General features: G+C 37.7%; 1 protein-coding gene and 1 long non-coding RNA gene across 3 annotated transcripts in view; both read right to left on the reverse strand.

Moving 5' to 3' along the window:
* SORCS2 (sortilin related VPS10 domain containing receptor 2) overlaps positions 1–27,708 on the reverse strand; it is a 340,312-nt gene that overhangs the window by 13,956 nt on the left and 298,648 nt on the right. For both annotated transcript variants that reach the window (XM_053458253.1, XM_053458252.1), the window contains exons 9-19: positions 27,242–27,421; positions 18,347–18,493; positions 17,308–17,410; positions 16,177–16,253; positions 9,693–9,784; positions 7,920–8,027; positions 5,371–5,491; positions 4,731–4,864; positions 3,143–3,268; positions 734–905; positions 142–328 (exon numbers count right to left, since the gene is read on the reverse strand). In XM_053458253.1, coding sequence (XP_053314228.1) covers positions 142–328; positions 734–905; positions 3,143–3,268; positions 4,731–4,864; positions 5,371–5,491; positions 7,920–8,027; positions 9,693–9,784; positions 16,177–16,253; positions 17,308–17,410; positions 18,347–18,493; positions 27,242–27,421 — 1,447 coding nt within the window. The remainder of the gene's footprint in view (positions 1–141; positions 329–733; positions 906–3,142; positions 3,269–4,730; positions 4,865–5,370; positions 5,492–7,919; positions 8,028–9,692; positions 9,785–16,176; positions 16,254–17,307; positions 17,411–18,346; positions 18,494–27,241; positions 27,422–27,708) is intronic.
* Positions 22,988–23,933, reverse strand: LOC128480024 (uncharacterized). The gene is made up of 2 exons (XR_008350468.1): positions 23,061–23,933; positions 22,988–23,030 (listed from the first exon to the last, which is right to left on the reverse strand). It is a non-coding gene; the product is annotated as an uncharacterized LOC128480024 (long non-coding RNA).

The raw sequence follows: 27,708 nt of genomic DNA on the forward strand, positions 1-27,708 counted from the left end.
TTTAAAGCGGCGTTATCTTTTTTTTATATTATAACAGGCATTATATCATAAAGTACATTTTAATTATCATGCACAAAAACATTCATGTTGGCTAAACAGTCAATAATGCAGAACGATAAGAAATGAAGTTGATGAACTCACAGATGACCTGCACGTAGACTAAAGCCTCGTCGAAGCCGGCCGCGTTTTCTGCCTTGGCTGAGACGCGGTAGATCCCTGGAGTCTCGTAACGCGTCTTAATCGGTTTCGCAATCTGTGTTAGGTTCACATATATCATTTTTGCCCCGTTTCCTAGATCCACTTGATATTTGGTATTTAAAACATCTCCCTGTAAAATATCATTACAATAAACAAATAAGAAAGCTACGTTTTCTTAAACTGCAAGCACACATTTCAATATCTTTCTATTTTAATATATTTTTAATATATTTACTAATGCCTTTATCTAACATTTATTTCTTTACATTACATTTATTTTTTATAACGCCAGTTTTAATTCTGTTAGTTTTAATTTGCCGAACTCTGTATAACCTATAACCAATGCTATGGAATATATACCGTAAATATGCATAGTACTGCAATATATAATAAAGGATTACAGCACCCATTACAGGATCAACATACATGTTATATGGTTTTTAAGGCAGTCCTACAGTATATATTTTCCATAAGCATCCTTGGTTAATAACTTGTATTTTCACATTCTGTTTTGGAAATAAAGAATTTTGGATACCTGGTCCTGCTGTACAATGAATGTGATATCTTCTCCGGGTTTTACAGTCATTGAGTCTCCTTTAACTGTGATTCGTAGACCTTTTGGTGCAATCAAAGGGCACGGATACTGAACTAGGTTCTCTTGAAGGTCAATGCCACCTTCGCACACATTGGATACAACTTTCCTGTAACTGTAAATACAATGCACAGGAAGATGCCGTGTAAATAACATACTTATATATATATATAAAATTAAAGGCATGTGTTTAGTGAGCCCCACTAATCAGGAGGAACCAAGTCAACATTTCAAACTTTGTACCAAACTTTTATACAAGTTTTGCATATATATATGATTTAAAAAATCGAAATAATAGTTTAAACGTAGTTGCACATTTCTTATACCAAATACTCATCAAGCTGCTGTTGAGTGTTATCCATAGAATATTAACCTTACATCTTATGGGTTCCAAGCTTGTAAACTGAGCAAGGTGCATGCCTGAACCTCTCTAAGAACGTACTGCCTAACAGACATTACATGACATGACACAGAATGTACATGTATGTGACACTCTTTATGGTCCTTGGGTCTCTTTAAATAATCAAGACGTTTGTGACCAATGGCCACTCAAGCTGTCCAGGTGTCTTCTTCTCATATAATTTGAGGACTTGAAAGCTTTATATGACGGTACATTTTACAGCTGACCCACTAAAAGGTGTCACAAAAGTCTCAAGTGACATAACCGGCTGGATGGATGGAGTTCTGCTGCCTGACGCTAGAGGTGTGTTACAACTGGAATCCCTGCTTGAATACAGGGGACGGCCTATAATATATCTCTACTGCTTGTCAATTTGTGGTCACGGACTGTTTAGAACCAATTGGATGCCATCATCAAGTCAAACATTTAATTTGGTAGCCAACATTCTTTGACCTTTAGTATTTAGTATTTGCTGAAATAAAATGTTAATTGAAACACAAAACAAGTGAAAAGGTAAAAAAAAAAATAATAAAATAAAATAATAATTAAAAAATATATATATATAGTATTTATATATATAGTATTTATATTATAATCCATGGGTGCACTAATCCTGTGCTCGTGGACTGTGTAGGGTCTGAGAAGAATTACTTGTATTCATTTTGAATAGAGATTTCTGTGTTTCCTTGGGATATCCAAAAATGATGCTCTGTTTGCGACCCTTAATAAATTAAGCAGCTCTGGAACATTTATAGGTATTTTCTGTTTCATTGCAGCCCTGTTCTAATCAGACGTAGCAGCCAGAAATCAGTTTATCTACAAGTCCTGCCAGATAACCGTTTGGGAATATCCATATATATTTATGGAGTAATCGAGTTTACGGAATATTTGAATACTGCCATTTATAGCTAAAAGAAACAATGGGAACTGACAGCATCTGCATTTGTTATATGTCTGGTTTGCTCCGCTGAATGGTCTTGTATTCACAGAAATGCTAAATCCTTTTTTTAAACGAGATGGGCTAAAATTTAAAGCAGTCAATTGTATTCCGCCGAGCCGCGCTGTTATTCTAATAGAAGCCGCTCGTTACCCTTCATTGATTCAAACGCTCTAGGAAAGTCACGAATTTCTACTTGGTTGGGAATCACTAACAATGAATTTAATTAATATTCCGGTTCACGTTGGGATGAATTTAAATTTGGAAATTGTGATTATATGGCACATTTTTTTTTCCCCAGTCGTTTTTGAATAGGAAAGTGACTAAACGCCCTGTATCTTAAAAAAACTTTGCTTAGATCAAGCAAACTGGCGAGAAAGTCGAAAATAAATAAAAGATAATCTTTCTTCGTATCCTCTGGGCCTATTTATCAAAATGCCCGAGAAACCGTACAGTTCCTACATAATAATCACAGAACAGCAACGGCGAGACACCATCAACCGTGATGGAAGAGTTTTCCGTCCCTCCAGCAATAAAAATGTTGATTCCCGGCACAGAAATGGTTAATAGTCATACGTAACATCGCAGGGGATTATTTCTTAGGTCAAGGTCAGACACGTATATTCAGACAGGTACGGAGTAACCACTCAGTATCTATCAGTTCATTCCTTTACCTCACTCGCAGTATTCATTCTGGCGCCCCCACTCGATTTTACCGCGGGGTCGCGTAACCTTACGTTACATGACCCTTCCTGTCTCACTGGGCCAGTCCAGAATTGTTGACAAAGGGCCAATCTGAGCCAATTTGAACAAATTACACTAATATGCCAAAAATGGAACAAAAGCCCTTGTTCAGAGTATACTGCCTGGTAATGTCCGACCCAATTGGTATTTCTCAGCCACCATAACTCACGCGCTTGTGAGTATTACTCCTTACTGTTTCATACTTGGGGGGGGGGGAATAAAGCTTAGCTTTTCTATTCTGAAGATCCGTTGTGGCCTTTTTACCACTTACCCTGTTGTGCTTGTGTATGTCTGTCCCAACGTGCAATCATCCGGAGGCGATTCAGGGTTAAACCAAAAATCAGGATAACATTTATTTGACTCTTTCGGATTTCTCTCTTGTTCAAATCCATAATCACTAAAAGAAAAATACATTTCAAAAAGAGACAAACAAGACACAGGACATAATAGCCATAAAAATAGAACCGTAGACCTGTTACAAAATATACATGTTCCTGGTCTAATTGCTTACTACACAACCACAAGACCCTTGCACATTGTGAGAATACTAATGAAATCATCGTGCGACGTGTCCTTTTCTGACCCCATAGTAGTGATGGGGGCAACAACAAAGAGACAACATTCCCCTCCATATAACCCATGTCCAGTAAGGACCTGGAAGTGTATGTGGATTGATATCTTCTTTATGTGTTGGCCCAATAACAAGTGTGACCTTCAACTAAAGACACCATATTCTCTTAGACCAATACGGCTGTATCCACATTCCTTATTAAAATACAATTCAGACTCATACTCCATTCCAGAAACATAGTATACCATCTAAAGGTCATGTCATACAATGAGATCTGTGTAACTCACAAGCCTGTGACTGATCGTCACGCAGAAGTTAAAATAAATGGGAAAAAAACCACAAAATGAAGCCATGAGTAACCATGATATCTCTATCAAAACTGGAGACACCAGTGGACAAATAGTGGACAATGTGGTGTATCCTTAAATTTGTGTATATATATATATATATATATATATATATTTATATATATATATATATATATATATACCGTATTAGCTCGAATATAGGCCGCACTTTTTTCCCCCACTTTAAGTCTTTAAAGTGGGGGTGCGGCCTATATTCGGGCGGACCGTCCGCACGATGCGTTTTACCTCTGCCCACCCCCGACTTACCGGAGCAGACTCCCGGGTGTCTTGCGGGGCCGACGGGAGACATCTACGCAATACGCGTATGCAACTTCCGGTACCGGAAGTTGCATACGCGTATTGCGTAGATGTCCCCCGCCGGCCCCGCAAGACACCCGGGAGTCTGCTCCGGTAAGTCGAGGAGGGGGGGGCAGAGGAGGACAGTGGCAGCATATCTCGGGGGTGGGGGGGGGAGGACAGTGGTAGCATATCGGGGGGGAGGAGGAGGACAGTGGCAGCATATCTCGGGGAGGGAGGACAGTGGCAGCATATCTCGGGGGGGGGGGCAGAGTGGCAGCATGTTTTCTTTGGTGCTTTTTTAAAGAAAAAAACTTTTTCTTTAAAAAAGTACCAAACTTTTAGGGTGCGGCCTATATACGGGGGCGGCCTATATCCGAGCCAATACAGTATATCTCAGCTTTTATTAATAAAGAATTATAATTAGGAAAATAAATGACAAAGAAAACCTGTGATAGCAGATGAAATAAATAATCTAGATACAAAATCTAATATGTATCTCTTGAAGGACACTGTCACCTCCTTAAATATGTCTCCTCCCGAGGTCCCATCATAAAAAGGGGATTCACCAGGAAGGGGATCTCACTAAAACCAAGTGAATCCCGGCCGATGCGTGTTTCGTTACGATGAAGCTCTTTGCTTACCATACAAAATCTGAACTCTCACACTGGCATATTTTAGATGTCAGAGCTGATGTGAAACTCCTGCCTTTAATGCACCAAGAGGTCAGTTTTCTCTTTCTAAAGCTTCGCTGTTGACCCATAATGCACTGGTCCCCCTAAAAATCCAAACACATGAAATGAATTATGATAGGTGACATCACATGTTCTGCAGAACGGACATATCGTCATTCTGGTGTCCAAGCAGAAGATTTATCTCTTAGAATGTCTATCATTATATATATAGTATTTTTAGAAAACGTCTGTATTAGAGGCTCGAACCGAATAATTTAATGTTAACGTCACAGAGAGCAAGCAATATGTAACATAGCAACTCAGCAAGTTCCTTATGACCCAATGTAGATATCTATCAGTGAGGAACACGTTAACTAATATGACTTTTCAATAAAAAAAGAAGATATTTAATCCTTAATCGTGTATATTGGGAATGGGGTTAAATCTCAATATCTCTTACAAAAAAAGGAAATACATAAATACAAATATTTAACAGTTTCTCTATAATAAAGATGAAGGCAACGTATCTTATTCCAATTCCTGCACTTCAATGTGTATCGAGCACATATAGGTTCAAAAAGACTCAATATTACAGTGGACTTTCCGTTACCTGTATATTAGAAAGGTCCCATGAATCATAATCCTCTTCGGTACACTCTTTGGAGAAAGTTGGCCTAAAATCCACCTTCACCAGTTCCCAGTCTGATCGGTAACTTATGTGTCCAAACACTCTGTACAGAAAAATACTGCATTAAAACCTTTATTTTTTTTTTTTTTTTTAATAAAATGACATTATTTTAAATATGGATGATTATTTCAATAAACCGACCCCTAATTTATCTAATGTGCATGTCGGAGCCACAAACAGATTTATCCATCAAAATAAATATAAAATGTGAAGAAAAAATTAGTTGCTAGCAACCCGATCTATGGAGCAATGACTGTATTTGGATCCTGAGATTTGTCCTGTACTACCAAAAAAGCATAATTTAAGATAAAAATGTTGCAACGATAGAAAAGAAGCCAGGGAAAGATTCCCATAAAAATAAACTTTTAAAATGAAGCCTTTACACTGTGTTTTCAATGTAATTTTACTTATTATGTAATTATTAGTGGTAATTATCCCTTAAAATGCCTCTTTTCCTGTTAATGGCTGCAGTTCCTCTTGTTGCCACTATGTGGTGCTGTCCTGTAAGATCTGCTTTGAAGAATATTTGAAAAGTTGTTACTTTTCAGAGTACTTCAGATAACGTTTTAAGCTCTGGGAATATCCTATTTTTTAAGCTGCATGTTATTTATCTTCAAAAGGCACTTCTGGTTTGATAGGAGAATTCTCACTGTATATTTTACATTCTGCAATGCTTGATCACTGTATTGATGTAAGTGAAATTGATTGAAGGTGCTGTTACATCCACTCCATGCAACCCTTTTATAACGAAATGTAGCAATAGAAACCATTCTTAGTGCTGTTGAATGCCCAAACTCACAAAGAATTCTTTAATTTTGTAAAACGGTGCCTTATTCATATACACTGCTCAGCATACCTCGGAACTCTCCGTGTTTGAGCCGGAGATTGCCGGGTGAGCGCTGCTCCTCCGGTTCTTGACACGCCCCGCTCCCCACCCATTTTTCTTTTAAATGGGGGTGTTTCCCTCTGATGTCAGCGGGAACGCCCCCGACGTCAGTGGGACCGCCCGCTGATGTCAGTGGGCAGTCCTGGCCGCGTCCCGCAAGGGAAGGCTCCTGGTAGCCGGAGCCGAGAAGTTCCCAGATATGCTGATCAGCCATAACATTATGACCACCTGTCTAATCTTGTGTAGGTCCACTTTTTCCGCCAAAACAGCCCTGACCCATCGAGGCATGGACTCCACTAGACCTCTGAAGGTGTGCTGTGGTATCTGCACCAAGACGTTAGCAACAGATCCTGTGCCAAGTGTTCTCCAGGTAAGCGACACACCAGGCCATCCACCTGAAAACGTGATTCATGTGACCAGGCCATCTTCTTCCATTACTCCGTGGTCCAGTCCGGCAGTGGACAGGGGTCAGCATGGGCATCCTGACTGGTCTGCGACAACGCGCCTCCATACACAACAAACTGCGATACACTGTGTGTTCTGACACCTTTCTATCAGAACCAGCGTTAACTTTTTCAGCAATTTGAGCTACAGTCGCTCGTCTGTTGGATTTAACCACACGGGCCAGCCTTCAGCCCCCACGTGCATCAATGAGCCTCGGCTGCCCATTACCTTATCACCGGTTCACCGATTTTCCACAAGAGCTGCAGTCGTCTAGCCACCACAGTTAGGCCCTTGTCAAAGTCGCTCAGATCCTTCACAATGGCTGGCTCAGGTAATAATCGTAGTCACAAATGGACAAGTTCCATGTTCAATTTACATGTTCTTTCTAATGCCAAATATTTTGTTTTTAATATGCTTTGTCTAATAAAATTTCGAAGCCACAAGAAACATGATTTCACTTTGTGTTAAGGCTGATAGAAAGAAATATGCATACAACATATAGTCTTCATATGAAATACAATACATTTTTCTGGGAATGGATCCATGTATTTATCTGTTAGACTAGGTACGACAGTGTGCAGCCAGTGGTAGTAACAATCAGTGCTTATCTATCTGTGGTTACACTAACATTTCTAAAGAAAATTAGAAAAAAGTAATTGTTAATACAGCCAGGCAACTGAGGAATTCATGTTGTAGTTGTATGCAATATTCTGGAGTTATGCTCATTTTGTGGCTCCAACAAGCATCGTTTAATGCTTACTTGGGTGTCCATCAAGAAAAATATACCTATGGGCGACCACCAAGGTTTAGTGCCTACTATTATTATAGATTGATTTATATAGCGCCATCATATTACCGTGGGTTTCAAGCACACAGAAGAATCCACTAAGTTTCCAGGCATGTGTGGGAATTTACAAGGGTTACAAGCCAATGGAAGAGTTCATAGAACTTCTATGCCTCAGGGATGCGTTCAAGCATTTGCATTCTTTTCAAGGCTTTCATGCATACGGTGTATATTCAATGGGTACATGATCATCTGCTGATTGTTAAAGGTTATTGTGTTACATTGTATTATGTCCTTGTTGCTTGACAGTACAGGATAAATGACACTTTAGATTTTTAAGGAAAAGTAGAAACGTACGTCATGACCAAGGTCTCATCTCCTGGCTCACTGAGGAGTCCGTCCACGAATACAGAAGTGCTGGTAAAGTTGTGTATACTCCAAGTCTGACCTTCATCCATGCTGAACCTTGTATGGAAAAGAAACACCCTTTAGAGTGGAAAAGATAAGCGAAATGGCTATCCCAGAGAGCCTCGGTGTATATGTGTTATATTAGAAATTAATGACAACCCCCTATTTGCTAAAACATGGGTAATAAATATGAAAGCAAGCCTTATAGTGTTCACGTATACCTTGATCCATCACTATGTCTGATCTTTCATAGACAAGATTTAACTCCTTCATCTCTTATAGAAATTATTATTTAAAAATGGCTATTTAGACTCCGTAAAGCCACCTCGGCAAGCACTCATACTGAATGTCTCTTTAAATGGACTTTACAAGCCATAAACAAATAAATGCACATGAAGTGCTCTGACAATCCAATGGTATTACATTTTTTTTATAACAAAATGTTTTGAAAAATAAATGAGTGTGTCCTGATTGATGTCATTTATATTTTTGCTTCTAGTTTCTCCCCTGCTATTTCCACCAAACCCAATTCCATAAATCAGAATGGTAAGTGCGATTCCAGCCACTGGAGACTTCCTGAGATCTTTCTAGGCAAACTATGAAGGCAACAAAGATCAATCTTCGTCAGATTAGATATGGGCTGTATATCCAAAGAAAATAATAAAAATAATGTTTTAAAAACAGCTTGTCACTGTTCTGCTCCAGCCAGACCCCTTTCAGAAATTCAAAGGATTTCTTTGTAGGGTTATAGGTTGTAGAGTAGATTGGATTTTGTTGTGAAAAGCTATGGGGAAAATGTGTAATTAATTTTTATAAAGCATTTTAAAAATGTTATTTACATTTTACATATTATTTACTTAATTGGATCTTTTATTATGTCTTTGCTAAGTGAATGGTTCCATACTATACTGTTACATTATTTTAGACACCGATATGTGTGCAATCCCCTAACAACAGCTTTCAGAAACCTCAGCCTCGTGATCTTCCCTTCCAATAAGTTACATGTGTGCATAGTTAATAGAATTCTACAGCAGAAGCTCAATAACAATTGACAGTTTAATGTATAAACCCATGTGTGCTTTTTGTTTTTTGGGACCAGACTGGGAATAAGAACCAGCCCTGGGGGGAAAAAAAGTCCCAAACGGTATAATTTCATTATTGCATAACCCATATTTGTGGGGTCCTAAAACCAAAAATGAAATCATGTCAGGGGTTAAATAATCACACACACAAAGATAAACCCTCTTCCTAAAACACTGCTTGCATTCCTAAATGTACAAATCTCATTCCAACACAAAAACTCTATTAATATTTATCAAGCTTGGTTATCTAGACCTTCAGAAACGTACAGTTTTGGAAACCACTTCAGAAGATACAAGAGAGGGAGTACATAACATATAAAAAGCAGTCATTTTTCATATCAACATTAGTGAATAAAAAGTGCCCAATATCAGAAAAAATCTTCTTGCATTTGGGTAAATGTGTCATTTAAATGATTTAACTACAGACAGAAGTAATATATATATATATATATAAATATAATTATATATATATAGATATGTATATATATATAATACACATACAACTGGGTAACTGCTGAGGTGTCATAACGATTAATTAGAAACATGTAATCAAATAAAAACATGCATGTTTCTAATCATTATACCATAACACATTAAACCAATAACATGGTTACAGTAGTTTATTAAAAGTTCGCATTACTTGAGTATTTTTAGAGGGATTGACGTATCCTTGATTGCCACAATGACGCCACCATGATCCAAGTACAATATGTGATGTTCTTCTTCAAAGACCTGTATGAAACATACAACGAGGTCAGTTTTAACTAAAAGTGCAGTCATTCATACTTGACTATATTCTTAAAGTTCCTTATAGCTTTAACCCAGAATCTAGCAGAAACTATTAACATTATCACTTTTATTATGATTATTTGATTATATTTTATTTACAGAGCTTCAATACATTGATTTTCACAATTAACCAAGTTAATAAACATAAGACCTAAGGGTACCGACTGAGTTTAGAACATCTATTAGAAGGTTGACGATGATGGAGGAAGAAGGTAAAGGGGCTTCTTTGGAAATGTTTCTCAGGAACTCCCAGTTGTAGTTGTACCTGTCCCTGCCTGCCAGTGTGTGTTAATGCTTGGGTGCGCATGCTCAGTAATCCAATGTCTCTATAAAGGGACCCTGAGTCAAGACCTGGCTTGGAGGTAAGTTCAAAGTATTGGGCAAAATGGAACAGCAAAGTCCACCAAAATGAGGTCACCAACATGACACAATGAAACTAAAAACACAAGCATAGAATATGATGGCAGGCAAATCCCATCTACTCTGCTAGGGCTTCTACCTTTCCTTATCATATGTTCAGAATTGCTTTCTGTCAACTGCATGATTAAAAAAACATGAATTGGATCCTCCGTGAATAGATGATAAGTGTGGCTCATAGTTGTATTAAAATTTGGCATTCTGTTTTTCCTATCTGAGTTGGATTGATACTTTGCTTGGCATTATTAAAACCGAGATTCAAACAGCTTCCACTATCTGAAAATTCTAGAATGACAGATTAATACCTTGAAAGGTGATGACAATCAACTTAATCTTTACCAAGTCATTTTACCAGTTCCTAAATCTTTTTTTTTCTCCCCTATTCCTAAATCTTTTTTTTTTCTCCTCTACTCCATCAACTGACTGCCAAGACAGAGAAAAAGTCTTACGGAAAGAAAGCATTCTAATAGCGCGCTGGGAAGGAAAGTTCCTTATAGCAAGCTGCCAGCGTTCCTGCCTGTATATCATCCGCTTGAAATCATCTGTCAACTTTTTGCAGTGGTGAAAATGAAGAATTTAACTCACAGTTCAGAAACTTCTAGAAATGTTCTACTGGATTTCAGTCCATTTGATGCCTGCCATGTTTATAATAACTGAAAAATAAATAAATACTCTGAACAGTTTTGGTGTAGTCCATTCAAATGAGGTATTATACACATGGCAAATCATCAAAACAAAGGCATGGGAAAAATGATGTAGCTATTGGGGAAAAAATATTATTTTCCTGGGGATCTTAAAAAGTTTATCAAACGTTGTAAAATATGGACTGTGATTCAGCGGTGGTGCCGTCTACTCCCAGTTTACAGTGTTAGGTCACTGAGGTCCCATCCGTGTTTAGTTTGGCCAAGGAAAGGTAGAGATGTCCTTCAACTATTACTCCAGAATATCTGCTCTTGATGGTGCTGTTCCACCTAGGGTTCCTCATAAAAATCTCTCCAGCTAAGAGCTGCTTCAAGCAAAGGACAGAAAACCTGTCATTTATTTTTCTTCTCAATGTTCTCTGTCTCTTCCAAACCGCATTAAAAGCTAGAGTTGAGTCTTGTCATTCTTCCGAACACCTTCTCTATGTATTGCATCACAGCAGTCTGACCTCATACAATCCCTCACAGTCTCCTCTAAACTAATATCCCCCGCTTGATGTCAGAAATTAGCAGGCAGCTTGTGCTGAGCAGTGCAGAGGGAACAAATTTTCCCTCTTGAAAGGTTTTCAATAAGAAACTACAGAAAATGGTATATTGTGTTAAAATAAGAATGTGTTTATTTAACATGCATACCATAGCAGTGCATAATTCAGGTATTCAGAAAAGTTGGGAAAAAACTCATTATCTTTTTATGAGAAATCAGAACTGATCAAACCCTGGATTTGCGCGATTATAAGATGACCCTGATTATAAGACTACCCTATAGGAAAAAAGTTTTACTAGTGAATATTACTTTACATGTAAAATATGTTTTCATTTTTAACAAAAACTATGATTGAGAAAAGCCAACTGCCCACCTGCCCCCCAGATATGACTTATATCCCCTTATATGCCACTCCCCAGACTAACCAATGCATCCCCAGACTTGCCCCCCGTGCTCCAGACTCCCTGGTGTCTAGTGGGGGCAGCCGGTGGACATCTGTGCGATGCATGTAGATAACCTCTGCTGCTGCCCGCCACTTCCCCATGGGCTTCTATGACTGAGCACCGGAAGGTCATGTCACGCTGACGCTCCATCAGAAAAGCCCCGGCGGAAGTGCCGGGTAGCAGCTGAGGTTGTCTACAAGCATCGTACAGACGTCCACCGGCTGCCCCCACAACTGGAGGCCAGTTGGCTTTTCTCAATCATAGAAAAAAACCTTGTCTTATATTCATGCAAATACGGTAGTATTAATTTAGTATAAATATAATAATATAGTATTAGTATAGTATAGAATAAAATTAATATTTTGAACAATTCATTAACCTGTGTGGTAAAACAAAATGATGAAGAAGCAGAAGCCATCCATTTAAGGGTCTCTAAGTAAAAAAGCCCATCTCTAACATAATATGGACTTAATTTTATGCAAACTAATAATAATAATGATAAAAATAATCACAACCATATATTATGATCACGGTCATTATAACATGACTATATAATATGATGTTGCTTGTCCTTCCTATAGGTTAGCCCCACCGCCGGCATTAGGTAAGTACATTTATTTGGAGCACTGCATTACTGGTAGCTGTAGGCTGTATTTTTTTAAAAAATAAAACATATTCTGCATATTATATATTCTTGGATTTATTTTTTTACTTTACAGTTAAAGTGCATTTTCAATTTCTACGCTTTTGGCACCTGAGACACTAAATATGCTTGTTTTTGCTTTTTGCAACATCTGTCAGTAATTTTTGCTTCATGGAACTACTGCTGGCCTGCTTTTTTTGTGCACAGTAAAGCAAATTGGATGTAGTTTTAGAACGAAAAGTTTGTTTCTTTTCTCTTGGGGAGAAAGTTGGGTTTTCAGAAGTTGACATCTTTAAGAATCAAACTAAAAGGAAATGTCTGTCGCTCCAAATGTTTCTTACTTTGTTTCGTTAGTAACTGCTTTAACCATCATGATGTTTTACTTCAAGAGTATCTGTTATTAATATCATAATGTGACAACAATTTGTACAGCATTCAAGAGTAAATAGATCTGGCATCAGGGCCAGACTTGCGAACACAAGGAGGCCCTGGAACTTAGAGCAGCTGCCTGATGACATAAGCAGGACCAACAGCTGGATATGCGCAGCCACGTGCTACATTTTGTATGCTCATGTAATGTATGGCCAGGAATACCCAGCCGCTGACTGCAGATTAGGTGAGTGTGTGGTGCTGGCGGACTGCAATGACGGTCTGCTTCTTTCATGATGACTCCATGATGTTGAGATTAAGATTCTGTACTTCCAGCACTCCTTGTTTTACTGTGCTGAAGATAGTTCTTAATGACTGTGCCTGTATGTTTGGGGTCAATGTCATGCTGTAGAATACATTTGGGGCTCATCAGATGCCTCCCTGATGGTATAGCATGAGGGATAAGTATCTGCCTGTACTTCTCAGCATTGAGGAGACCAATAACTCTGACCAAATTCCCAACTCTATTTGCAGGAATGCAGCCGCAAACTTCCACAGAACCTCCACCATGCTTTATGTTTTCTTGCAAACACTTCTTGTATCGCTCTCCAGCCCTTCAATGACCAAATCGACTTCTGCTACAGTCAAACATTTCAAACTTTGACTCATCACCCCTGTTTCTGTGTTTTCATGAATAGTTGAGAAGATAGGCATTGTTTCTGCTTCGGTGGTATGGCTTTTTGGCCCAAGTCTTTCATGAAGACCACTTCTGACCAGACAGTAGATGAGTTTACCAGGGTAACGCTGTTTGTTTTTGTCAATGCTGAGCTGATGGCATTGCTGGACATCTTCAGACTGTCGAGGGAAGTGAGCATGATGTGTTTTTCATCTGCTGCACTAAGTTTACATGGCAGACCCCTGCGTCTACAGTCCTCAACATTGCCTGTTTCTTTGTGCTTCTTCAAAAAACTTGGACAGAACATCTGGAAACCCCTGTCTGCCTTGAAATTTCTGTCTGAGAGAGACCTTGATGGTGCAATATAATTACCTTGTGTCTTGTTGTTGTCATGTTCTTTGACTTGACATTACAGAAACCTCACCTTATTAGTGAGTTTGTCTGTTCCTCACCAAGTTTTATTCCCCCTACACAGCTGTTTCTGCTTAAGTTAATGACAAACTCCATGAATACAAAGCACCATCTGTAAATATTCAGATTTGCATTTTCTTGGAGCTTGGGTGTTCTATAATGTTTTTGCTTTCTTTGCTATAACCCTACATGCTGCTAATTCTATAAATGTATCCATACCTTTAAAAACTCCTTTTGCCAGAGTGAATAAGAAACCCGTTAGAAGGGTTAAAGGTATCTTTGCTGTAACTTTAAAACGATAGGGAAGGCGCCCTCAGTCTGAAGTGCGAGTACTTTCATTTAATTTGTCTGGTTAAGACTATTATTTATAGAGAGATTGGTACTTGAATATGACAGCCTGCAAGAGCTCTTTCTGAAATGTAAGAAATAATATGTTTTACCAAAGTCAGTTTAGAGCGAAAATATAATAACAGCGATATCTTAACCACGGAGTTCCTTTCTTTGTTATTTTTTTTTTAATCTTCCACATAAAATTATTTTTTCTTCTGCGAATAAATGATACGCCGTGTTGAAGCCAAACAAACACTGGGGTATAGATTAATATTAACAGCTGGAAATAAAGTAACATACACAAATATTTTGTATGCTTCACAGGGTTTGTCTATTCTTGCCCTGAAAACTTAATTTCACACAACAGCAGGACTCACGGTAAAAATCATTGATTAGCTATTATAGAACTAAGAACTAGTACTTCCATGTGTTAAACACCAGACAACACGTCGACAATTTTTGTTTATTATACTGTATTAAAAAAAAGGGTTTTTAACACATGCACCAGAAAAGAGACCATGGGTTATGAATACATTTCCCAACATTAGAATGATGCACTAAAGTTCGATATTTGACTCGGCTTGGAGAATATTTTCTTATGTTATTGTACACAATTAAGACAGGGGACATGTACTGGTTTTGGTTAGGTTGAGAATAGGGGTAAATGGCATTTGAGTGCAGTTACTAGAGTTGTGGAGGGTACAGTTGCTGCTGGGCTCTTAGATCAATGGAATAAATGTGTCTCCTAACATATGGACCTACCGGCAAAAGTAGAAACATGTGTCTTCTACTTATCTCACAGTTGTTGCTACTGACGACCAGACCACCAGGACATTATATCCCTCCCACAAATCTATAAATACGAAAGTCGCAGGGGACCCAATTTTTAGGGCACTGAGCCCCATAAGATCACTTTGTTGTCATGGGCCAACTAGTCATAATAATGTAGGCTTCTATCTTTTTTATCATCAGATAATTCTACATATGGCTATAGAAGGTTATGTATAAAACATTTGTTTTATACATAAATATAAACTTAACTTTCATTACGATGAATTAAGATCGATTCCCCAAAAAGATCCAACAAAAAAGGCTCAAAAAGAAAGAGCACACCGATGTACTCATAATTGAGCATATCGAAAGTTACATTTTATATTTATATAATTTATATTTATTTATATTAGGTGTAATATAAATATATATAATGATTTACTACGGTAAATAGGAGTGAGAGTATGGACCATAGAGCCTCACCACAAATAAATAAAAAAGTACCCATTGACAGTTTTTGTCCATATTCACTGTTGGGTTCTACGTACCAACTATGGGCTACACATGCAGTCCATTTTAATATGTAGTTGGAAGTTTTGGCCATGACTGGTTAGATTAGAGTTAATGTATTTTGGGGGCAAAGTTCAGTTGGCCATTTTGATAGACTTGCCTCCTTCTAGTACAATAGTAAGAGTATAATACTCTTCGGTTCTCTAGCTTCTGGTAAGATCCCAAAGATCCCATAGATGTCTTGCGTATTATCCATTCCAGCTATAGTGAATAGGCTCCCTATAAGGAGTTTTCTCCAACTAGAACACACGTTTTCTAACCCATAACCTACGTTAATCGCCTTCTCCACATTAGCTGCTGCTTGAGTGATTATGAAACATATATAGTATATTATACTATATTAAAATAACCAATTCCTTAAAGTTTTTAACCTCTTGGAAATCAATGTGTACTTTTGTAACTATTGGTTGTAAAAGTAACCCCCCCCCCAGCATACATACCAATAGCCCACACTGCATATGCTTACACACCAGATTTTACATAGTTAAAAATGATGGTTTGCCACGGAATTCTCTCTTACTTGTCTCCATGTTTTTCCGCAGTCTGACGTGATGTACATTTCTTCTTTATATTCTACTAACTGCAATCCCAAGTTGCCTGAATCAAAAATAAACAGCGGATAAAAAAAAATGAAATCAATATTTTTTTTATACTGCAGCATCCATTCAGTTCAGATATCACTAGAAGCGAGGTGGATATTATTATTTGTTGGTAATTCACGTTAACCCAATTTGTTCTGTAAGTAAATGACATAATATTCAAAAAGGAAACTGAAAATTGATGGTGACAACTCAGGTCGGAAGGAGTTGTGACATAGGGTGATATCTTCAGCACGTGGATGAGTTCTCTAGAACACTCAAGACATGGAAAAGTTGGTAATTTAGCAGCTTTTGATACCAAAGGCACAAAAAGGCACAAGGGGGGGACTTGTAATCTTTGCCATCATGACATTGTAATGCCTCACAAGGTTTGTTCTAGAATGCTCCTCTCTCCATATCTCTAAGGTGCGGGACAAGTGAAAAGATGATGGAATATGAAAGGATAGGTTGGGTAATAATGGAACAGGAGGGGCGATTAATTAACCAACATTTAACAAGGCAATCGGCTATAACAGACCTTATTTATTGGATATGCAACTGTCTTTTTCAGAAAAATTATTTTTAAATTTGAGCAGAGCATGAGAGAAGATCACACAGTCAGCATCCAGTCTCAGCTGATTGTTGGTCACAACATACCCGCACCAAATGAAAATATATGTAGCTGAAGGTGTTTTTAAGGTTTAATGGCTTTATAAATAATGCAAAGCTCCATTAGAGCAGAGCTCTATCCACTGGTACTGAAAATGGAGAGCCCAACAAGTTTGTAGGCAGAAACTCTAAAAGTATCTGCAGCTAGAATCCCACAAGGTACCAGCTGTTACATCCAGTCACCGCAGTGCTGGAAAAAAAGAATTAGCCTGTTAATGTGTGGCAAGCATTACTTATTTTCACACAATGCAAAGTCACATAAGCTTTTGGGTCTTTAGAAGACTTTTCTTCGGAAGAAGAGACCGAGAGCTTATGTTACTTTAAATATTTTTCTTTGTTGATCTCATTTCTCCTATATATCCATTTTTTTTGGTAGATCTCAGGCATGTTGACAAAATGCATACCTGCCCCCATAATAAGACCTGGTGCCGTGTCCTTGGTGTGGACGGTCCCTGATACATATGGATTGTCGGCCCATTTGAGGTGCAGGTGAAGGTGACAATCAGGCTATCAGAAAATGAAGAAAAGAGAAAAATGAAAGTTACATTACATGTAGGCGTTACCATAACACAACAATTTCCAGATATGCACCAAACAACTGTTCAAGGACAGGTAAAGGGCACCCGAAATCAAAGACAAGACCAAGGACTGATTAAGGTTTGGGTCTTTAAATCAGAAAAAAACTGTCAGTCTAGATGGGCCGAATACTGTTTAATTTATTAATAAGTCTTTCCTTTAAGCCATGGACTTGGGAACATTGAGAACCGCCTGGAGTCACCAAAGATGACCTCCTGGGTTTAAAAACAAAATCCAGAATTCTGCTGTTAGCCCCGTGAACCTGCGATAAGCTGTGTATGTTTAATGCTGTACAGTAGCTAAGCCATTCACTGAGAATTTTAAAACCCCCCTCTTGTCAGTTAGGTGCCATCCTCTGCTATCCATGTTACTGGGCCAATTATTATTTGTCCTCCGAGGCGGAACTATCAAATTTTAAATATTACATGATTCAAAGTGTAAAAGTAAAACATATTTCATCTTAATCTCTACAGGCAGTGGCATGAACAATTGCTTAGACAATTAAAACGTAAAATGGAGTGTTAACTTGGAAAAGTGTCACAGAAAAGCTCATTAATGTTAATTATAATTTGTATATTGACTCCTAACAAGAGATACGGAGAAAGATCAATTTTCCAGGAGACAGTGTGACAGGTGTATGATTAAAAGTGTCATATACAAGAATTTCTAAGGGGGTTAGTTGCTAGCACTTCTCTGGCACCTCTTAAAATTAGGATAGATTGCTTAGCAGAATCCTGGAAATCCTACCCCTACTATGATTCAGTAACAGAACAATTATTTCTCCAGATAAAGCATCGATACTGTAGTCCTTACACACATATTCAATTAAACATGATACACAAGTAACAAATTATAATGGAAACACACATGTTTGCAGTTGGTTGGCTTGCCGATCATGTCAACGTTCGGTGGAGTTAGGTAGTCCCAGTCTCGCCCTTTGTTGTATGTGATGAGCGTTGTTACTTTTCCATCAATCTTCTGATTGGCCAGAAACACACCCTTCACACCTCTAACCTACAAAACACAACACAACAGTGTTATTTCAGAGTATATTCTTAGCCAACATCATTACTTCCATTATACATATAGACCTTTAATGCAATTGATAGTAGTTTTGAAGTTGTAGAAGATCATCCCACGTGAACGATTTTCCATGGAATACTTACAAGAAACCTATAGTTTTCATTGGAACAAACACTATGGAAGTTTCGGATCTTGCATTTGATCATTAAATCTGTTTGTAAACACACTCGACAATTAGTATTTTTCTCTTTTCTTTATATAGCTCCAACAATTTACCCAACACTTCTCACGGTGCATACATTCAAAGGGTATGACAAAACTAGAATTGAAAGACTGAGACAAACCGCTACATTAGGTAAATAGGGTCATGCTGGCGAGCTTACATTCTAGAAGATAACGATTCCTTAGGAGACCTCATGTTCTCCATTGTCTTTCCCCAGCAGAGTATTGAGAATGAGAGGCCAGCCGGCCAGAGATTGTTTACTGACCGATATCCAAAGCAAGGGTGGCCTGCAGAATAGTTATCTTCTACGATACTGGCCTCTCATGCTCTTTGTTCATCTCTGTCAGTTTATCACAGGCGGAGAGCTTTAAAAGGCAACCTGCAATTAGCCTTGTACTATGGGTTTATAGAGCTTCTGCTTAATGAGTCTCGCCAGCTCAAGCAAACAATTGAAACCTTCAATGAGAATCTTCTCTGTCCTGCACAGAATCACTTTCTGAGTCAATGAACAAAACAACAGGGTGATTTATTACAGCAAACAGTGGACACGTCGGTATAAATCTGCTCTAAACGATGTAATTCTCACATTGATTGCCAGGCAGTCTTTTCATTGGCCTTATATGAGCTGTTCGTACTCAATACTAGTAAATATTTTAATATACAATAGGAAATATTTACAAAAGCAAAAAAATAAAAAGTGTTTGCCTTCTTGAGCTAACAATTAAGTTTCTGCCTTTATGTGATAGACAGGGCCGGCTCAACTGCTCGGATCTCTGTCTAGGGTATTAATCTGCATTATTTATGACGGTGTCTTCAGAGCTGGTCTCAAAGAGCAACCACGAGCCCTAGTTATAACTGGTGGGAACAGTGAGCATAGGTTGACAAGGCGGGGAGGGATGCTGTTCCCAATGGAGCAAGTTCAAATTATTCCGTTTTCTAGAAATGGAAGAAATAACAGTTTGAGAGATAAGGTGGTGTTAATAGCATAAAGCATTTCCATAGCTTGGAACTCTAAGGGCTTGACCCTACGTCTTAGGGTTCTTACAGCAGTCTAACGGTGAATGGGAAGAGTCTTAAGGGTCATGCATCCTAGAACTGACTACTTCATAATCTGATTTAATGCTATCAGAACATCACAGACAGTGAATAGCAATGAAATAATTCACAGCAGGTCGATCTCCTGAAAGTAATGGGTTTTTAAAGCGGCTGTTATTAGAATGATTTGGAAGCCGACATTAGGTTGCCATTACAATAGAATGATTGTGATGGTCTATTAAAGGGTTAATGCTTGAAGAGTCCTAGGCTCGTCTCATTTAAAATGTGCCCCAGGTATTCATATTGTAATTGTTGGTCATAAGTGTAAAGTTACACACTTGGGGTAAACATTAATTTGCAGTTTGCGTATAAAAACAAGATAGAATAGAATAAAGCATTTTTAACAAAATCGGTTATATGTCAATGGTAGACATTTTCCTGTCTATTTCGCCGTGTGATGGTTAAATAATAACACTAACATTTGGAATATTGAAAGAGTACAGCCAGTGTTTCTCACAATCTCAGTGGTATTATGAATCATAGATTTGGCATTAATGTTTCCAACCTGCAGCTACATCCAGCTGGGAAAGTTAATTACGATGATTGTGATGTCATCCACAAATATGCAGACCTCCCAGGGAGTGACAGACAAGACTAACCCAGCAGTGCTTCTTCCTTTTGCTAAATTTGCAGTGTTTATTGTCTGTTGCTATTATGGTCAAATCCATGCATTGGCAAACAGTGACACTCCATATGTTCCTGAACTATAATTCCCATGATCCTCTGTCACAGGTGGCCGAAGATCACAATATTTGTAGTTCAAGTACACCTGGATCTACCTTTTATATGTCTAGTAAAACAACGTGTTTAACAGTATAAATGTTCTAATTATGTTCCCATCTATGCCAAACGAAATAATAAAAATAACTCCATATCCCTTTTGGATCATATGTATTTAGTTACATTTATGGCACTTAACCTTGTGTGTGATCAGAGGCTCCATGTTTAGTGTTGATGCGCTGCATTCCAAACAAAATGGATAGGAATACACCTAACATATACATGCTAAACACAAGACCAAGGATCATATAAGGCTTGAGGTTTTCCCAAAGATAAATTGTTCAGATTAGATGGTCGGCATTGTTCTAGCTGTATTATGTGAAAGCGTATCTTAAAGCAGCAGCAGTGAAGGGAGAAACAGTAGGTTGTTTAGAGTAGGTTAACTAGTCATAGAGAGAGAGAAAACACCTGAAGCAAAAAGCTTTTATTTACTTGTGGACAACCCCCAGCTGTTAGAGTGGTTTGGTCTGCTCTTTTCCTCTCCCCCTAATTGGTCTCCTCCTCCCTTCAGTTTGATAGCTGCTCCTTCACAGACACGGAGTCACAGTTTGCAAGCAGCAGACACAAGATAGTTTGTTTGAAACATGTACTGCAGCTAGGGTTAGTTAGTACCTCAGCTGTTAAAAACTACATTTCTATGATTCTCATAGAAAATGGTATGTTAAGCATCATGGGAAAATGAGTACTCAGCAACTGGAGTGCCAAAGGTTAGCTTTTATATAATTATGGATTGGCACTGCAGCTGCTGTGGAATACATATCTCATGATTCTCATCCACTCATCTGTTTGGCTGAAAATTATGAGAACGTGCCAGATTGCAGAACATCACAATTGCTGCAAAAGTACCAAGCGTCCTATTTTGGTTCCAAGCCTTTACGTCCCTTTTTACTACCCTCTAACTACTCTCTTTATTGTAATACATCAGAGCGGGCATCAGAGAGCTACACTACCGTACACAACATGAACTTTTTTTGACAGGAACACCCATGATGTTGAGCAGCAACATTAGTAGTTGATTATTATGAGATAATAACAAGAAGCTATTTGGAGGGTACACTAAGTCTATAGTACAAATATTAACTTTTGCTGACTGCATCTACAATAACATTCAGCCAACCATATTATAGACTGGGATAGTTGTGGCTAATCTTTCCCATCCCAGTTCCCAGGTACTGTAAACTAACGTTCTCATGTTGTGCCGGTTCCTGATGGTCTGTAGCTACTACCATGGTCATATAATTTTTCCTACTAATGGGTAATTAACATTTGCCTCTCACCAGGAAACCCCTCTCCTGAGTCATCAATGTAGGAGATGGAGAGACGGTAAGGAGGTATTGGGGTGGGAGATGGGAAGGGTAGGGAGGTATATTTTGCCCACCCTGGAAAAAGTCCTGCAGATGCCCATGAAAACACTTCTACGATTTGTTTAAAAATGTCCGTACATGCTGTTTTTTGCATTCGTATACACTGGACTAATACGGCTACCCCAAACTTTAAAAATGTCCTAACTTTAAATGAAAAATGAATCTAAAGAAATAAATATGGGCACACATTTCCTTACATCCCAAGAGATGTTCAAGGAATTCAAGCTCCACTCACATTTGTTAAAGAATTTAGCCTCGGCCTTGTTGCTTTTTTATTGGTAAATTATGGATTTCGGTCAAGTCTTCGGAACTGGCTTCAGGTAAAACCTCTGAAATGATCTATTTAGAGTGATTGCTGTTTTAGTATATTACAAAAAAGTGTGTTTCCCAGAACTCTGTGGGAACAGAATATGTTGTATCTCATCCATTTGGCAATGAAAGTAATTATGAATAGACAGACTTAGTTATTTCCTTCGGTAAAGAGTCTTTTTTTTTTTTTTTCAAGTAGCGGGTTGAAGCCAGGATTCCTTGTTGAGCTCAGTCAGCTGCTAAAGCCCATTGTACTGTGTTATCTGTGTGCGATGTGCGCTATCATTAAGTGACGGAACCTGGCACGGATCCATGACGTGAAGTTCATTTTCCATAGCTGCTTGTGGCTTTCAAAAAAAAAAAGGTAGCATAAACAAGGACTTTAAATCTGAAAATGGATGATTATTTTGCATAGGAGTCTAAAACGCAATCTCTTTTATCCAGATGAAAAATAATCAAGTGAGATTTAAATGTAAAATGTTTTGAGAGCCAAATTGAAAAATGAATGAAAGCCTACGTTTCTCATGTAAAGCATTCAGTAGTCAAGAAACTGTGACTTTAGCCCCCAAACTATGCAGAGGCAAGCTCTAGTCTATGACAATTAATCAAAATTGTCTTTTTTTTCATTATACTGTGGTTTAATATGTAAAGTTGTTTTCATTACTGATGACTTGTGATTTATTTTGATAATAAAAATGTGAATTTATATTATAATTTCTTCAAAAAAGCCTTAAAAAGCAACGGTTTGATAAAGACACTGCATTTAATGTCTGGAAAAAAAAAAAACCTTTTCCATCACCTTGTGTAAATAACCAGAAACTGGTTATTATTGCCAGTGAAAACGGCCAGTGGCAGACGACACATAAAACCAACATATCATAGCTGGTTTTATTTTGCGTGTGGATTTAAATTATATTTATGGTTTGCGGGACAAGCTTTGGGCAGCTGGAAGTTTATAGAAGTTCCAGGTATAATTATATAGAGCAGCATGTCCCTTTTATTCGAAGATTGAATGTGATTTCCACTTAAGCCGAGAGCCGCGGGTTGGCATGCCTTTGCTGGCCTCCTTGACATTTTTTTTTCAGTGTAACCGCTGGAAATGTATGTTTTGTCTTTTCTTCTTTTTAAGAATTCTCAATAATGACTATGGAACACTTTTTAAAAGAATGTGTAAAGGAAATGGACATAAAGGTTTAGGTTTAAAACAGAATTCAGATGTAGCCTAGAGTCAATTATCTGTACGGAAACGAGACCCGACCTGAAAAAGTTGACTTTACAGTGAGTAACAAAACAAGCAAAACACCATGAAACTTTCACCTAGTTTCTATTATTTTGCTAGTAAATTCAACTTTTTTTCAAACATTTTCTTATATGTTGCTGTAGCTGGTATCTGTGTAGCTCACAATTTTTATTTTCTTTCACTTTTTTTTCTGTACAATCCCACGCGTTCCTATTTTTGTTTTTCTTAAGAAAGTTTGTATTATGCAAAAGTATAACATATTTAAGTTTTTTCCGGAAATTTTAGTTCTATACTAAGCATTCAAACGACCTGGGTGCATATTATACCCAACAATTTATGGTGGTTTCTTGAGGAAGTGTCTAAGGATTTAAACAGAGCAGAGAGGTAGGTCCTAGCGGGCATAAGCCCAATATTCTTGCTAGCCACGATAAAAAAACTGTGTTCTATACAATGAAACGTCTGACTACCAACGGGAGAGCATGAGAACTAAATAGTAAATATCCACCAATACGTTCTTCGGGTGCATCTCATTTATCCATGCAATTGGGTATTGGATAAAGTTATTGGATAAAGATTAAATGTCTTTTACACTTTAAGCTATTATACATGTATTATTTTGTAATCTTCTGCGTTGCCAACAATCCTCAGATTCACCCCGTTGCATAACGAAAATGACTCTCGGATAACAAGATGTTCCTCCAGAATGGCTCGATACAATACATAGAGGTTTGGGCACAAGTTGAAATATGTTTCATACTCCAGTGTGGTCTTCTTACTGTTAATTCTGCTTATTCAATTACCTATCTGGGCTAACAAAGAAACAGACGTGTGATCATTCATGTTTGACCCTGACTTGCTTTCAACATCCGTAAATATTTGTTGGAATCACAGTTAAATTGGATTTACATTCCTGATGTTCTTTAGATAAAGATCTTGGCCAAATGTTAAGCCCTGTGAGGTATAATGTTTGTTTGCATGCTCTGAGTCAAGTTTGATAAGGAAGAAATTATTTTTATTGGGGATACAAAGTTTATCGAGCGAATGAAAAGCAAAGAGAAGTTTATTTAATGAACTCCAAAACTGTGAAGGATCATCAACAAGCTTGTACAGATCCTGAAGGAATTTACATGGTTGGAGGGTTAATGTATTTAGACAACATTTTCCTACTGAGAGCATTGTTGGAATAGCCAAACATGATATTAGGATTATGATTGTGCAAATGTAGTTTTAGAAAGAAAGTGGGCTTTGTCCACTAATCCCGGTTCTAGCTGATGAGTTCAGTGGTTGTGGAGGAAGTCCTAGTTTTGGCAGAAACAACCACATTTCAAATATTTCACATATTTTTAGATGACTTCTAAGCTAAATAAAATGGTATTTGGTAGGTGATCTGTAGGTTATTTTGTTAATGTCTGTAAGAACTCATCTCCTCAACACACTACAATTCTCTGCTAGTAAAAACCATAGGACTGGTCTTGCCAAAATATCCTAAAATCTCCACTGCCAACTAAAGGCGGGCTGAAGCTAATTTCAGTTTCAGATTCCAGAAAAGTGTCAATCAAGATCACGCTATTTTTTCACCCTGTTGATTTACAGAAGGTCCATTTCCCCATCCAGTGTCTTCCCTTGATATGTTTTCCTCAAACATACACATTGAGTGATACACAATAAGAAAAATGTGGACTTTTGTATACAGCTTTAATATCACGATCAGGAAAATAGATAAAGCCATGTATTCAAGAGAAGAACTGAGGAAGAGATCTCTGAGGTCCTAAAAATTTTTGTCACTCTTGATCGTCTACGGTGTTGGCTTAATAAAAGGTATCACTTCCTACTAAAGATACTATCTTCCGCATTATTAATTCAGAGGTATCCCCACTAGGGCGACTACACCTGGGAACATCCCTCAGTTTGACCCGAAGTCTCAGGGTTTTTGTGTCAATTTCAGCATGGAGGGGCAGATTCGCACTTAAGGCTCGATTAAGCGTATCTTTAAATAATGTCACGTAAAGGTTTCCTTAGAGCCATTTGGATAACACGTTTGATGAGTCACTACAAACAATCTTCTAGATGGGCTAGTAAAGGCTTAATAGGTTTAAATATTTCAAGGGTTAAACATTTCAAGAGTCTCTGGGTCAGCTTATCTAGAAAGTTCCCAGGTATGGCGACTACGATCTCTGAAATTTAGAAGCACTTATTAACTTATGTTAATATTTTATAACTTTATTGGCAGCATGAGTCCCATATATATCGTTCTTCCGCCTTTGTCATTTTATGAAATATTGAGTATTTCACAAATATAAAACCATCGATAAATCTTTAAAATGAAATTCCCATATATACAGACCCTGTGAGCTTTTTATTTGTACATATCATACCGTTCCTTCAGATTATTTCATTCCAATGACAAGTTGGAATTGGCAGAGAGTCCCGGTGCAGTTTCCAGAACTGGTTTTGGAACAGATATTGTAATTAGGCTGGAAACCTTTCCTAAACATCTGTGCATCAAAAGCATTCAAACTGCGTCCATTACAATTTATATCTAAGATATTATTTAGGCAGATGGTAGACACTGATGGAATGAAGACTAATTGTATCATCGTGTCAAAGTAAAACACTTAAAATCACCATGGAAAGTCCATTTGTCAGCCCAAATTGAACACGCTTGAAATCAGAAAATATTGGCTAAAATCGTCTCAGGGTCCCCAAAACAAATCTTTTCTTTCCTGGACAATAAGGTTTAATTGTAGGCATGGGTTTTTACTGTAACTTTAAAATCAGAGGCTTCTTGAGACACATGACCGATACAAGGCAGATAAAATATGCAAAAAATATTTTCAACAAACTGTAACTTTTATGCTGTCTTTTGTTGCCGATCAATAAACAAAAATATTTATTCATAATCACAAATATTGGACTATTACCAATGCACCCCTCTTTCAAATGAACACCACTAAAATTTGAAAAGAGCCTTTTTTTTTTTATCACTAAGGGCAATCCTCTGTAGTCCATGCAACCGGTTTAGGGCCTTCAAAAGCCAACCCTTGCATCTCAACACCCCACAATTTAAGAATTATTTCATCACTGAGCCTTTAAGAAACAATAAATGAATATAAAATCACACAAAGCCATTCCTTTCAATCATCCTCATATGTTGTGGAGACTGCACTGATTTTTTCATACATTTCCGAGATACTTAAATACCGTTTATACATCTGCCTCCATAATGACCTAGAAAAGATGACTATAGAAACGTTTTTCTAGATCATCACTGCGGCCTGATCTGCTGGGCTCTGTGGAAATTCACCGCATTTGGTTATTTTGTTATTTTCCGGGACCATTAATTTTACTACAATTGCATTTCCATAACTGGGATCACATGTCGTAAGATCGATAAGCGCTTTAATCCTACGAGTCTCTTCATGCACAGATGCACGTTATTATCTTTTGCATTGCAAAGTTATTTTATATGGTGGTTTGGAAAAGTACTAATCCATGCCGAATGAGTTTTTAAAAATGACCAAACAGCTGCCTTGTTCTTTTAAAACTACCAGCAATACTTTACTTTATTCCTAAATACAGACAAAAAGGTTCCAAACATATTATAACGTTTATAGAAAAAGATACCATCATTGTTATTTCCATAAAGCTATTATTTGATGTAAATAAATATTGAATAAAGCAATAAAAAAAATACATTATTCTATTTAAGTCATAGAACCTGACCATACCTCTAGAATATCTATGATGACGTTTTCTTCCGGTTGCTTTGTGCTTCTTACGTTCTCCAGAACTATGGAGTAATAGACACCTTGTGGGTCGGACTGATATAAATTGTACGTGTCAGTCTGATACCATTCTTGGACGGCGATAAAAACCTGGTTTTCATCTGTGCTGATTATTTGTAAATCCTGGAGAGAAAAAAAATGAGATGCAATGAAACGCCAGATAGTTCAAAGGAGACTGCCACAGATTTTAAGATCGTTTTAATGCCTTTTATCGGCAATCAGTGTGATTATCTTGGAGATGTTCACGTTAACATTTACGGACTTTTTTATAAACCATTACATTCGTTTATTTATTGAACTGATCGCTGGAATTTTGAGTTTTCACATCTGCTTTAAGAACTTGATTCCTCTAATGCATTATGTGTTAGATCATCAAGTTAATTAAATTTACAGTCACAACTTAAAAGAAC

This window comes from Spea bombifrons, chromosome 1 (genome assembly GCF_027358695.1).
Source record: "Spea bombifrons isolate aSpeBom1 chromosome 1, aSpeBom1.2.pri, whole genome shotgun sequence".
Lineage (NCBI taxonomy): Eukaryota > Metazoa > Chordata > Amphibia > Anura > Pelobatidae > Spea > Spea bombifrons.